General features: G+C 40.7%; 1 protein-coding gene across 1 annotated transcript in view; it reads right to left on the reverse strand.

Annotated features, from left to right (window-relative positions):
• Positions 1-10,542: 10,542 nt before the first annotated feature.
• LOC147665700 (peptidase inhibitor R3HDML-like) overlaps positions 10,543-15,015 on the reverse strand; it is a 78,104-nt gene continuing 73,631 nt past the window's right edge. The window contains exon 6 of the mRNA XM_086949590.1: positions 10,543-13,027. Within this exon, the coding sequence (XP_086805716.1) occupies positions 12,895-13,027 (133 nt within the window). The 3' untranslated portion in view covers positions 10,543-12,894. The remainder of the gene's footprint in view (positions 13,028-15,015) is intronic.

Genomic DNA, 15,015 nt, shown 5'->3' on the forward strand with positions numbered 1-15,015 from the left:
TAATACCACCAGAAGTAATCACATTCGAGAAACTGGTTCTTAAAGACCTCACGAGCATGAAACAACAAAAAAGATTTCTACCATATAACATTACACTTAAGGAGAAACAGGCCATCTGCTCCTTGAAAACTAATGATTCAATAGTTATTAAAAGTGCAGACAAGGGGGGCGGGATTGTCATACAGGAGCTTGACTCTTACACGGCTGAAATCCAGAGACAATTAGATAATACAGATCATTATCTGAGGCTTGCATCTAACCCCACCAAGGTAATTCAGGAACTGATACGTAAGGTAACAACGGAAGCAGTATCAGAAGGTTTTCTGACAAAAAAATAATTCAACTATTTAAATGTGAAAAGTCCCAGGACCCCAGTAATATATACTTTACCAAAGATTCACAAGAATTTAAGCACCCCCCCAGGTCGCCCAATTGTATCAGCATGTGGTTCAATTTTGGAACCCCTAGGGGCATTTGTTGATTTCTTTATAAAAGAATTTGTCCCTTCAACAGCTTGCTATGTACGTGACTCCATGTCCATGATCAATCTGATCGAGCACCATCCCTTCAACCCCTTAACCGATACCCTCTGCACCATGGACGTGGAGTCTCTGTATACTAATATCCCGCAAACCGCGGCTCTGCTTATTATACAGAAGACTTTAGATGGACGTCCACGACCACATGCCATTCCCACATCATTTATTTGCAAATTACTGGAACTCTGCCTTACCAGAAATTTCTTTACGTTTCAAGGCCTCTTTTATCAGCAAATAAAGGGGACTTCTATGGGCGCGATTTTTGCCCCAAACCAGGCCATATTGTTTTTGGACGAAATAGAAAGGCAGGTAATTCTGTTACCATCTAATCCCTTCTTCTCCGGTATCATCATGTGGTGCAGATACATTGATGACATCTTCATGATATGGAGATTAGACACCAATGTACTGCGCCACTTTTTGCACTGGATGAATAACAACTGTTTGGGCCTCAAATTCATCTCCACATCTGATAACACTTCCATAAATTTCTTGGATTTGACAATCTTTCATCAGGAAGGCGAACTACTCACAAGGCTATTTAGAAAACCCACTGAGAGGAACACTTTGTTAGAATACACGAGTAATCACCCCAGGGCACTGAGGGATTCTTTACCATTCTCCCAATTCCTACGGATTAGGAGAAACTGTTCCCACAGGGAGGACTATTTTAGAGAAAGTACCATCTTGGCCAACAAACTCAAAGACAGGGGATACCCAAAGAAAATTGTAAAAAATGCCCTGAAAAGGGCTTGGTATCGCCCACGTGAAACACTGCTTGTCCCAAACCCAAAGAAAAACATGGACAGAATAGCATGCATTACAACTTTCTCTCCCATTTCTAACAATTTGAGAAAAAATGATTCTAAAACACTGGCCAGTGATTAATGCAGGCATTCTAGAAATCGAGCGAACCCTTTTCGCTTTCAAAAAAAGTAAGAATCTAATGGACCATCTGGTCCGCGCCGCGCTCCCCAGTCCTAACCACTCTTCTACACTTGAGACAGCATGGGGTCTGTCCCCCATAGTTGAACATGTCAAATGTGGTGGATGCACAGTATGTAATTTGACAATTGAAGGTAAAACGTTTGTGTTCAATAATGTCACTTTTAAATGTAACACCCTCACAAATTGTAACACAAGCAATGTAATTTATCTTATCCAATGTCCTTGCAACAAAAACTATGTGGGCCAAACCTCACAAAAAATTAAGACCCGTATTTGCCAGCATAGGAGCCGCATCATGTGTAGGACACCGAATGCCCCACATGTCCAGCCTCCTTAACAAAGAGGAATTGAAGTGCATAATAATGCTGGACTCTATTCGAAATGGACTGAACCGGACAGAGGATTGGACTTCGTTAATCTAGATTTCTATGGACTCTTTGCTAGCAGTTTTGCTCATTCAAAGATAAAGCAACTCATGACAAGTAACATAAAAAGACTTGTACATATTCTCTCTGAAAACCACACAAGCCTTGAGGTTTGAAGAAAATAGAAAATGATATAGAACCTATTGACTTTGAATGGTTTACCACTACCAGGCCGAAAATCATTTGTTTTATATTCTTATGTGTATGACTGTAGAGCACAAAAGGCCCTCACACCTCACGGTTATGAGCACACAACTGCACTTTAATCACTTTATACCACCACAGAACTCACGATAACCATTGGCCGATGTTAAAATCGCTATTGGCCCAAAATATCGCTTCCCCCTCTTTATGGCCGCTGCAACACAACCGGATTGCACAGCCCCTGGTCAGTCAATTCCACCACTCCATCATGGCCGCCAAACACAAGGAAGCTGTGCCTAGTCCTCCCTCAGTTTTGGCACTTCACCAGCCTTAACGACCCAACACAACGAGGCACACTTGATCAGCGGACTCGCGCTGTCACAGCAGAGGGAGAAGACCATCGTGTTTCTTCCTCCCATCCTCCGCCGCTTCCATTGTGAAGAAAGGTAAGCGGTTTTCCAAGTCCGCCCCAAATCACAAGCCCCAACTGTGAAGGGGATTCTCTAAATGTCAATCATTTTTACTATTTAGCATCGAGGTTGCGGACCAAAATTCCAAGGAGCCAACCCACTCCGCCAACTAACAAGGGAGAAGACCCTCGTGTCCCTGCCTCCCACCCACCGCAGCTTCCATTATGAAGCAAGGTAAGCGCCCATCTCCACCCGTCATTCACGCCAGCTTAGACCGTGAAGTGCCCGTCCTTATTGGTAAAAACAATTTTCTAACCATATAGCATCTCGCTCCCGAAAATTAAAGGAGTAAACTCAACCCCCCCACAAAGGAAGAATTGTGACCTCACGACCCCGATCTTGGACCCGTGAAGGTAACTACCCCCTGTTCTAGCAATAACAATAACTGCATGATCGTAACTAGCCCCAACTTTATGATCACTCGTTCTATCTCAGGTCTCAGACGGCTCGGCAACTGCCCGACTGCAGTCCCATGTCCAACCAAGCCTCTCACGGACTTGGCAGGTCAGTGCTCCGCTCACCAACGTTCACTACCACCCCACCTCACCTACGTCAACCGCAATCCTTCCAAATTCGCTCGGCATGCAGGATCATATTTAGGCAATTCATTTTGAATCTCACTGCTTTACCACCGTCACGAGCACCCCATGTTAGATAAGCTCTGTCTCCGCCCAACCTAAATCACAGACATCTCGCTGCCCACCATTATATGCACTAGTGAACAAACTACTAAAGAATGACCATCTAATCACTAAGTCACCGCGCCGTTTTTTCACTTTGCTACATTGAAAATGCACGCATGCATAAGGAACCACGACGAAGCATCTTGTCACTTATATGACATCACCACTCACCGTTTTTTCAGATAAATAATTCACTATGAGATGTATTTAAGAGTGGCCCTTATTTATACATGAACCTTGCTGAATGTTTTCTAACTCTATGATCTCAGGCAAATGCCTTATGTTGTTTCTCCATTTTTTCCCCCTTTTTTTCACTTTTACAGGCGTTCGTATAATTTAAACAGGCAGTGATTTAAAACAGTCCTGATGATGATCCCGGTTCATTAGGAGCCTTAGGGATCAAAACGTTGACGCTCTAAAAACAGTGCTACATGTAACTTATTGTACATATCAACCTGTATACACTGTTTGTTGAGACTTGCGGATTGATCATTTACTTCGCAAGCCACTTTTGGCTCCAAAGAAATTTCTACTTGTCTGTTAAACCTTTCTTTTTACTTACCTTTTCTCTTATTCTATGGTTTTTCTATGCTCTTGGGATAGGTACAGGATTGTGCCCTATCTAAATGTTCTTATGTGACCCCCTCCAGGTCAATTAATCTCTTGTTATCTCTAAAAATAAAATACTCCTCGCCCGGCTGGGCTTGGAAGCTAAAATATAGCACTTATTGTGGTCTATATTTTCATCTACTTCTATATTGCAACTCCTTAGGACCCCTGTTCCTTTTAATATATCTATTAAGACACCAGCATACCTGGGTGTAGTCTTACGTGGCTTTGCATTCCATGCTTAGGGACCGATTCTGATCTCGTAAGGAAGGAGTCCGAATAGTGTACAGAATTGCTTAAACCTTTACGGTGTCCTTGTTCCTGACCAAACCATCCCCCATTCCAAACGACCAAGTACAATGCGAATATTGGGACCGCATTGACCAAATCGTTTACGAACCCGATCCAGTCTGTACGACTCGTGCAGAGACGATTCATACAGCTCTATGGACTCTGTTTACAAGCGAGCAAGTACGATGAAGAATTCGGACAGCCTTCATGATACGGTATGTCCGGATTGAAAAGGCTGCCGGAATCGGGTGCCCGTAGCAGGCCCCTCCCATCACCTGGAGCCCTCCGATTCGGACCCGTATGGGTGTCCATGGGTCCCCCCGATCCAAGCATGCACAGTGTGGCAGGCACCATGGGGTGCCTGCCACAGGGTCTACGCTTTTCCCCAATAACCCTTTTTTGCTATGGGATCCTGTGTACGCGTCCAGTATACAGTCTCCCATAGAGCTCAATAGTAGTCCGAGCGAACCGAGTCCGTAAGCATGCGGCTGCATCGTACTCGCTCGGCCGGACTCCAGCACGCTGGACCGCTCGGAAAGCATTCCAGATCCGAATCAGTCGGTGATGCTTTTCGCACGAGATCAGAATCGTGCCCTTAGATGCAGCTGAAACATTGGTAACTGTATTACATTTTGGGTCACACTGCTAATTTTTTGCAGGTTATTGCTGCACTAAATAAAAGAGTAAGCTTCAGAAGATATACCTTTCTGCCGCTCTCAAAATAGCTTCACCCTTCCTTTAGTTGCCAATGGCCTAACTCATTGGGCAGATGAGGCGACAGAGCTTTAGTTAGTGCTGATTTACAGTGTAGCAGACAAGTTACTCCATTACAAACATGACTGATATCTCCTCAGCCTTATTACAAATGCATTACATCCTAAGGGACTTGTAATAATGCAGATGGGATATCTTTAAAGTTTGTGATGTAGGAGCCCCTCTGCCGAACTCCAAATCAGGCCTGATTAGAGTTCGATGGATGAGTTACTCAGTTAGAAATTGTGAAGGATATCCTGTATCCCTTATTACAAGTGCCTATATATCCAGTGGTTAAATTGTAAAAAAAATAAGTGCTGGGGCTCTTGTCAGGAGGCAGCTTTCACCAGCCCATTTCTCCTGTTAGCGCAGCCTAAAACAGAACCAACTGCTGACCATGAAAGTGGGGAGAGAATGTGGCGTGATGTCCAGAGCTGCAGATTTCGGAGCTGGGGAACCAGGTTCAAGTCTCCGTATCAGCTCAACATTCTGTGATTCTGAGCAAATCACTTATCTCCCCGTAAATTAATGTGTACTTAACTGGTGCTCATGAAAAGCTCTGATGTTGATGATTAAGTGCCGGTGCACTGCATTTATCCTATGACGCTAGTAATAATACGGATGGGATAGCTGTCAAGTTTGTAGTGGGGCACATCTATTACCTTTTCACATGTTCATTATTCAGTGTGGCACAGTATAATAACCTTACAAATGTAGCTGGTAATGAGATGAGATTTGTACAATTGAAATTGCTATCTTGGGATACACTCGAAATGACGAACACTTATTCTCCTTGTTCATGACTTGAACTTTGAACAAGGGTGAGAGCTAAGCTCACAGCAGGCACACAGGAACAATTATGTAAGGCTGGTAACATTTCCCCACAAAAGTGAAAAATAAGACAAGGGGGCATATTACCAACAACTAGCGATAATTATCGCTATGTTGGCTTAGCGGCAATATTTTTATCGCCGAGCTGCGGCGATTTGTATCGCTTAGGAACCTTGCTATTATCAAGGTTTATCTCCTAAGCGATAAAAATCGGCCGAAATGCATGAATATCGCTGAAAAGTCCGCGATATTCATGCATTACCGAGCTAATTCTCTTAGCCATGTTATCCACCTACCATTGGATAACATGGCTGAGAACTGCTCAGGGGCAGGCGTTAGCTTTTGGAGATAATTGCGCTTAGCGCAAATATCTCCAAAAGTTGGTTATAGGAGATAGCGATGTTAGCGACTGTTTCCAGTCGCTAACATCTTGGCACGGCCTCTTTGCATGTCATTAGTGATAAATATCACTGACATGCAAAGCGGGGCCCAAGATGGCCGCTATCTCCTACTAGCTGTCGCTAACTGGTGTTAGCGACAGCTAGGTAATAGGGAGATAATTTTATCTCCGCTTTCCTGGCTTTTAAAGCCAAAAAAGCGGAGATAAACCCCCTTGATAATATGGCCCAAGATTCCGTTATACTGTTTTATCGACTGTTGGGATCTTCGCCTCATTCTCTTTTTTATTACTTACCTGTGCTAATTCTCTAATAATCATCACAAAAATTGCTTGTCACTTTGTCTATACTAGAGTAGTATGTAATACAGATAGCATATCGTTGAGATGGATGCAAAGGCACCTTTCCATGGCATGCTCGTTACCCCTGGGGAGAGAGCTGTGATGTACCAGGCGTGCAGTGCAGGCCTCAACTGCTCCCTTTGCTCTCTGTACCCCATACGCTGCCCCATCCACTACACACTGCCCCTCCCTAACAGATTGGTGGCCACACAGCCCATGCCCAATTGCCCCACAGACTTGTGTTACCCCATCTCACTGCCCTTATAGCATGTTGCCACACACAGATCTTTGCAGACAGACACACAAACATACAGAAACACACTCCCCTATCATTAAGAAGAACTTTCACATGTTTAAAAAAAGGCAGACTTATTAGCTTGGCCACTCCTGTACTTTCTGGTAGGCTGCATTAACCCTATCCATGCTGACGGAACCGCTCCGTCATCAGCCGCGGTGGCGCTGTGCTGATGACGGAGCGGTTCCGTCATGGCCCGGCCGCCACACCTGCGCGGCGCTGATTTCGCGCCTGCGCGGCGCGTTCTATTGAGCGGGCGGGGCCATGACGGAACCGCTCCGTCATGAGCACAGCTCAACCGCGGCTGGTGACGAAGCAATTCCGTCACCAGCATGCACCCGCCGTGCCACCCCCCGCCCCCTTAGCGCTGCGGCGGAATAGGCGCCGCAGCGATGTGGTTAACAAGCACATTGTAGAACTGCTTTCTCCCATATTGCATTTCTGTGTCTCAAACCTAAAGAATTAACCTTCAGCAGCAGTAAGTTGGCACCCTTCTTTGATCAGAGAGTTTTCATTTATTCCCTGTGCTTCGCTACATATTGCTCAACATGCGGTAATAGCAACTATCAGAGCCCAGGCAATAACTCAAAGAATTTGTTTAGATTTATTGTTTATTTAAAAATACATAACACAGTTTATTACACACATCAACATATGCAGCGGAGTGCAAGGTATCCTCTCACAGTCTTATTCCATCCAGTGTTTTTTAGTCACTGAGCTTATTCTCATATTAGCCTTATCATTAATACTAAATTCAGTGAACACCATCATTGCTGAATTTTTCCATTACATTCAGTACATGTCACTGAGTTTATGGTGACAATACAAATCACTAAAATATACAGTGGATGACATCTGTTCAACTATACACCTATTGAGGACATCAACATTTTATAGTACCATTGTATTCGAAGCATACCATTTTCTGACCAATAAGCTAATATAAAGTGAGAAACTGTATATGTGATAACTAGCTAGCTAGATAGAGAGATAGATGGATAGATATAGATAAATAGATGGATAGATAGATAGAGAGATAGATAGATAGATAGATAGATAGATAGATAGATAGATAGATAGATAGATAGATAGATAGATAGATAGATAGATAGATAGATAGATAGATAGATAGATGTCAAATCTATCAGTGTGGGGATGGGCTATGACTTACGAGAGGTGAAGCCTCAAGTGAATCATGATGCCAATTCCCGCCCTCAACAATGAAAACTCTCTGTGCATCTACAGGTATGGTTTAAGCCATATTGTTTGCTTACATGTACAGGAGTTACCTCATTAGAAATTGCAGATCTGTAGGCTAAAAGACATTGTTTTTTTTTGGGAGACTTGCTCAACTCTGAGAAAAGTACTTCACACAAAGAAGTTAACAAGAAACTGCAGAGCATATTGTCTAGAAACAGGTGGAGCAAGGTTTTATGGCAAAATTGGTAACATTGTGCTCCGTCATTTTCAAAACGCTGGTATGCGCCGTATTTACAAAAATGTGGCACACTCCTCTCTGGAACTAAAGAAGCTGCCTAGTGCCAGTGCAGGCACTCTTGTGCCATGTTGAAAGGGTGCCTGCGCTGCAAGAGAACACTTTCCTTCACATAAAGAATCCTTACAGGTGAGTCCTGTTTCTATGTGTGCTGCAGAATGCAGCTCACATGGAAACAGCAAAATACTAGGAGAAATGAAAAATGTCTCCTCCTACATCCTGCTTAAGACCAGGTATTCCCTGGCGATATTTCTGTTGCTGCTCCATACCTTAAATTTTGGGCAGTGTAAAAAAGCAATGGGTGTTGAGCAGAACACCCATTGCATGCCCGTTTCATGCTAAGTGCTGAGTGAATAGGGGCATTATTTACAAGGCTGCGTTAAGCCATGTTAATAAGGCGAAGGACTTATCGCCACAAGATAATCGGAAAAAGTGACATACTGGTGGAGTTAATTCCTTCGAAATATGCCCCTGCACGTCTTTACTGAGGAATGAAGAAAGAAAAGTCCGGGATAGTAATTTAATAGTTTTGGGAGTAGTTTATAGAGTTCCTTTAATACACTGGGTCTCTCTTCCAGAGAAATGTGAATATTCGGAACATCCATGTTTGCTTATGAAATTGTATTTATGATTTTATTAAGGACTTGCTTAGCTTTAGTTTTACTTACAGAGTACTGTAATATTCTGAAAGGGCATCAATTAAATGAAAAGAAGTCTTCTTTTGGCCCTATGATCTAAATACTCTCCTTATATTGGACAATAAATCTGGTATATAAGTAAAATAAATCAAGCAACTCTTGTATTTTCCCCTCAAATGAATTCCTTTTGGTTTCTGTCGCTATTAGTAGTTTTGAAAGCTACAAACTTTGCAAAGCAAGGCACTGGCAGTCCTCCAGAAAGGTTCATGACCAATTGGCAGTTAGCTAATGGATGATTTGCTTTGTATGCTGGCTTTGAAATAAGATGTTAAGAGCAGTGGACTTCAGTGAGTTTTGAAGCTACTCAGGCCAGACTTTAGGTATAACATGGCAAAAGACCTCTCCACTGTGACAATACATTCTACTCTTCATAACATGGTTTATTGGGGCAAAATATATATATATATATATATATATATATATATATATATATATATATATATATATATATATATATATATATATATATATATATATATATATATATATATATATATATATATATATATATATATATACTGGGTAAAGCCTCATGTTGGTCATGATGCCCCTCCCCTCTCTAAACAATGGTAATAGCTTTTTATACTCTGTGTACCTGCATATATTGTTTATGACATGGAATTTTTTCCTGTTTACATGTTTTAACAAAATGGATTTAAACAACACCAAAATGCAGGAGATTACATTTGTGCAGTAGGGAAAAACCACATTATTGCTATTAGAAGAGTATTTCTTAATGTAAAGTATTTGTAACACACAATCTTTTGGGCAGTGAACAATGATATTTATCATCGGTATTTTAGGCTGCTGTGGTACTAAACTGTAATTCAGTCTCTGCACTGTGGAAATAAATGTGTGAATGTGTTTGTATTGGTACAGTTGCTCTAAATAACAGGAGTTGTTGGGCCATGGCATAAATAAAAATATCTGTTACCTATCATTATTGCTACTTTAGGGATGTTTGAAGCTTTTCTCTTGAACGTAATTCTCTGAAATACTTCGATTACTACACATGTGTTAGGAAGTTTTCTGCAAGGAGTTTTGCACATTAAAATCAGTAACTTCATACCCCTTTCAATATGGTTCGCTATGCGGAACTCCGCATAGTGACAAAAAACCCTGCCGAGCTCAGTAAGAGGTGATCTTCTTGCTGCTCGGGTAGAAATTCTACCCAAGTGGCAGCTCGCGCTCGTCCACTTACCATTGCCGATCGTGAGTTGGGGAGCTGATCTTCCTGCATCTCGGGTAGAAATTCTACCTGAGTGGCAGATCTCGCTCACCAACTTAACGTTGTTGACCGTGAGCAGGGGAAAAACTCACCTCCACTATGGGGAGCAGAGTTTTTTGCACTTCGCAAGCTCCGTGTGCTGAAAACTTAGAAAACTTCGCGAACTGAGCAGAGTTCACCACCCAGGTTTACTAGAGCATGAATCGGCAGCTATTGCAAAAATCTTTAAGAAAAACAAAAAATGTAACTGTGAACCTGGCTCTGGTAATTCATAAGTCAAAACTACTGTAGTCCACTCTTTACGGGGTAGAGCTGTGAGAGAATGAGAAGGCCAATAGGCTGTCAGTAATGGAAAATACATTTCCATAGTCTCTTTTGAATCTCCCTCAGAGTGCACATCTTATACTGTTTCTTATTGATCTGGGTCATCGCCCTATTGAACACGTCTTAAAATTGAGATCCATGCTGTATTGGTGCAGATTACATCACATACCTGAACTAGCCCCATTAAAACAACATCGGAGGATCTCAATTATCGCAGAAACTACCATACCATTCCTTGGTTTGTGCACATAAAAGATTCTCTGCATCAAGTAGGGCTGGTAGACCTTTAAAAGCCTTTGACTTGAGCAACTTGGGTAACAACATTTGTTCCCAAATAAAGATTGTATTGCTTTCTATGGGAATATGAACTGAACAAATGCAAACATGGTTCAACAACAGACAAATATCTGAACCACAAGTGTTCCCCTTCTTTTGAGCCTTTTCTAGGTGATATATCGTCTTTTGTGTCCAAGCAGCTTAATGTCAAATTTAGGCATGGAATGTTGTTTTCAATGGTGTTTTTTTTTTAATTGGGGCAGAGCAAATACCGGGAGTGATTGCAGCCCCCGACATGTGGGAAAGCTTTCGAAATGGTGCTGCATCTGTTTTTCTTCTGCAAAGTCCATAATACTCTGCGTAGAAAATGGATCTTACCAATTTGCCATCAGCAAGGAGTCAGGCAGCACTTAAAGGCTCTTAAAATTCTTAGAACATGCACAGATGACTTTATAGTCCACAGCATGGCCACATTTTCCACCACTGTGTGGATAATGTGGATAATGTGGAAGAAGATTTGCACAAGCCGTTGATAAATTAGGTCTTCTTCTTTACTACATTTTCTTACATGGCTCCATTCGTTCTATGTTTGTACTATTATTAAGTGTTGGCCTGCCCTTGATCTTGATGAGCTTTGATGAATTTGCTTTTATAGTTTTATTGGCAAATGAAATGTCTGTTTTTTATATTTATATTATTCATTTTGCTGTGGTTTAAGGATTTTTTCTGAAATAAGAGTACATTGTTTAGAAACTTGATTTGATCATTAAAGTGACGTTGTACCCAAATTGGGATTTGCAAGGAGTTGGAATGAGTCTTAAATGTAATGTCATATAGTGAATGATACCCAGCAAGATGTAGTGCAGCAGCCCGACAATATTTGGATAGTCCACCACAAGAAATGAGCCTCCCTGTCTGTCAGACTGATTCAGAGCCGAGCAATAATGGAAAATACATACACAGTGGCAGATGCAATGAATTTCCCAGAAATGGCAAATCCACCAATTATGAATTTGCCTGGTCAGAATAAACATTACTGTGATGGCTTTTCTACAACCACCAATTCTTCTAGTGTGAGCAGATGGAAAGCTGTTAAAATGGATAAGATAATCTGACATACACTGAGGCGAACACTGTTTGTGATATAAAAAGAATTGTGTTATGAAAAGCGTTTCATTGAAATATTTGTGAAAATTGTATTCAAATGTTGGCATGATGAGACAGGCCTGTGTGTTCATGGGATGAGACATGTGGGTACTCACAATGTAGATGGTCATAGGAAGTACATTTCAGGTGCCCGGCCTTGCAGGTGAATATTGAGCATTGTCAAAAGTCTACTCATCGATTGACAGCCAGTGAGAAAACCTGTGATTATGGCAGCAGATTTACTGCATTGCTGCCATAGTTTTGATATCAAATGGATTTTCTACATTCTTCACAGTGAGGTGGGACATGCATTGACAATGGTGTATAGTCATCATGCAGCATTTTATGTTTGCCCCTTCATAATTCTAGAATTGAAATTATTCTCCATCTTAATAATATAAATTAGATACAAAAATAATACCCTTTCCAAAGCACTGTTTTTATATCCACCCCTCTGTGACACTATCTCAAATGGCACCCTATGTATGCCTACCTCTATGCGATACTAAAATTACAAAAAAACATAAGAACTCAGTGCAAGTCAGTCTTTTTACAACTTCTACGAACTGACTCCACATTTTGACATTAAAGCATATTTCTTTTTTTACACAAATGAAAAATAAATGAGTCATCTTATATAAATATTTTCTAGCTTTTACAGGTATTATACATGGTAAATACTGTAATTACTTCTTCGTGCATAACTCAAAATCAGTGTAATACTGATATCTATATATAGGGTAGCATTTAAATTCTCTCAAAGAGAAACTAGATCATGGAACAATACAAATACATTGATTGCCCCAAAACAAAATGAAGAAACTGGTGTGTGTTTGGGGTCACCAGTGTCTTTAAATTAACTGTTAATTTGAAATGTGCATGAGCTGGAATTTATAGAATGTTATTTCATATAAATTTATGAAAATTCACAATACTTAAAAAATTGTGCTACACTTGAATACATGTTAATTCTTCATAAGTCAAAAACATAATTAAGCTACTAAAACCAGTTGACTTTGTTGGATTTCGCTCCTGAGAAGCAAAGGTTGTTGCTGCAAACACCACCATAACTCGGAGGGCAAGCTGAACAAGGTCTTCCCATCTTGTAAGGGGCTTCTCCTATCCAATTGCCTCTGAAAAATACAGAAATGGGTACATAGTTAGTGGTGCTGCTAAATAATAATGCTTTGAGGAGAGTTTTTAATCTTTTTTGTTTTAATTTCTTTATACTTGTTTATTTTTTTGCAATGGAGGCAAAACAAAAGCAGATACATCAGCATATTATATTTTTCAATACACATACAGTCTTATCACCAGGGGAATAGAGCACAACAGGGAAAAAAAGAAAGGAAAAAAAAGGAAAATTTATTGCATACTAAAGTGCCACAGAATTTAACAGTCAATCTTGACTCATTCCATGTCAAACCCCATTAAATCTCTGCATTGACTTTAAGCCTCTAACTTTAGCCAAGGTCTTCTCCCTTTGAAAGACCTCCATAACAATAGCCCACCATTCTACTGCATTGCAAGGTCTTGGGGAAATCCAAGCTCTGGAGAAGGCTAATCCACAGTCTTCAGATAGCTTTCCCTTTTTCAGGAAGAAAACTAACTATGGTAGTCGCACAATACCCGATCACCTATTTCTATGATGACCTTAATGAAAAGTGGGATTATAATGCTCTTGAAGATTTTGTAAAATTCAACCTGTATCTGATCTTCACCTGAGGCTTTACCTGAAGGAAGTGAAGACAGAGCCGTCCGTATATCTTCTGACAATATCTCTGAATTGAGCTGGGTAACATCCTCAGCTAATAATGAGGGGAGTTGTGCCCTAGCTAGATAACTAGAGACCTCCTCTACCATTTTTGGATCTGACGAGGCATAGAGATCTTCATAAAAAGAAGCAAATTGTGTAAGTATTGTATGAGTTTCTGTATAAAAAACATTACCCACACCTTCAATTGCAGTAATTAAGCTCTTAGCCTTATTATCAGCTATTGTATAAGCTAATATCCTGCCCACCTGTTGGCTATATTGATATTGCGTAGAACTATATTTATTATAGGCAATAGCCACTCTCTCCTTGAGTATCCCTACTACTAACTCTCTTGCTTCTGTCAATTTAATGTAAGCGTGGGATTGATCTCCATCTTGTTGTCTAATAGCCATTGCATGGGACAGTTCTAAATTAGTTAATGCTATGCGAGCCGCTTTAATAGAGGCCTCCCTAATTTGTTTTTTTGCTAGTATGAATTGCTGAGTGATACCCCTAATAAATGCCTTCTTAGCATCCCAAGCCATATAAGATGAAGAGGTATTGAAAATAAAATGTATAAATTCCGCCAGCAGTTTCCCCATATATGAAATATAATCATCATCCACCAACAAGTAATGTGGAAAAGAAAAAGAGCGCCTTGACTTTATAGCCGGTAACTGTTGAATAGATAACAAAATGGGGTTGTGATCATACGTAATCTTAGGGCAGACCTCCATCTTAGCTGTACGCAATACTACGCCACTAACCCAGGCCATGTCTATCCGTGAATATTGTCTGTGCGGATATGAGTAATGTGTAAATCCTGGGAGATTCGGATATAAATTCGTTATATAAGCATGCAAGCTCCAAAATTGATGCTCGTACTTTCGGCATTCTTAAAGTTGACCGCCAGGTAGTAGAATCAATAATTTGATTCATAACTCAATTAAAATCACCCATGACTAGCAAAACCCCTTGTAGTTCCAATAAAGTTAGCATGAGTGTATTGAACACCTCAGGATATTACACATTAGGCCCATAAACAACAGCTAAAACATATTTAATTCCAATAATTTCAAGTTGAACAATAGCACACCTCCCCCTAGAATCAGCTAGCCCTTTATGAGCTGTTTATACAAACGTCCTACTAGCCAAAATAGCAACACCCCTGATTGAGCATGCAACTATATTGTATCCAAGCTATTTAAGCAATGCCCAATCTTTATATGCTGAGTGAGTTTCCGTTAGAAATATAAGATGGGGTCGATACATCTTTAGCTCCTCATGCACCAGTTGACGTTTATGTCTGGCATTTAACCCAGATACCTTTCGACATAAACATTTTATTATCCCGATAGTATAACT

This window comes from Lissotriton vulgaris, unplaced genomic scaffold (assembly GCF_964263255.1).
Source record: "Lissotriton vulgaris unplaced genomic scaffold, aLisVul1.2 SCAFFOLD_260, whole genome shotgun sequence".
Taxonomy (NCBI): Eukaryota; Metazoa; Chordata; class Amphibia; order Caudata; family Salamandridae; genus Lissotriton; species Lissotriton vulgaris.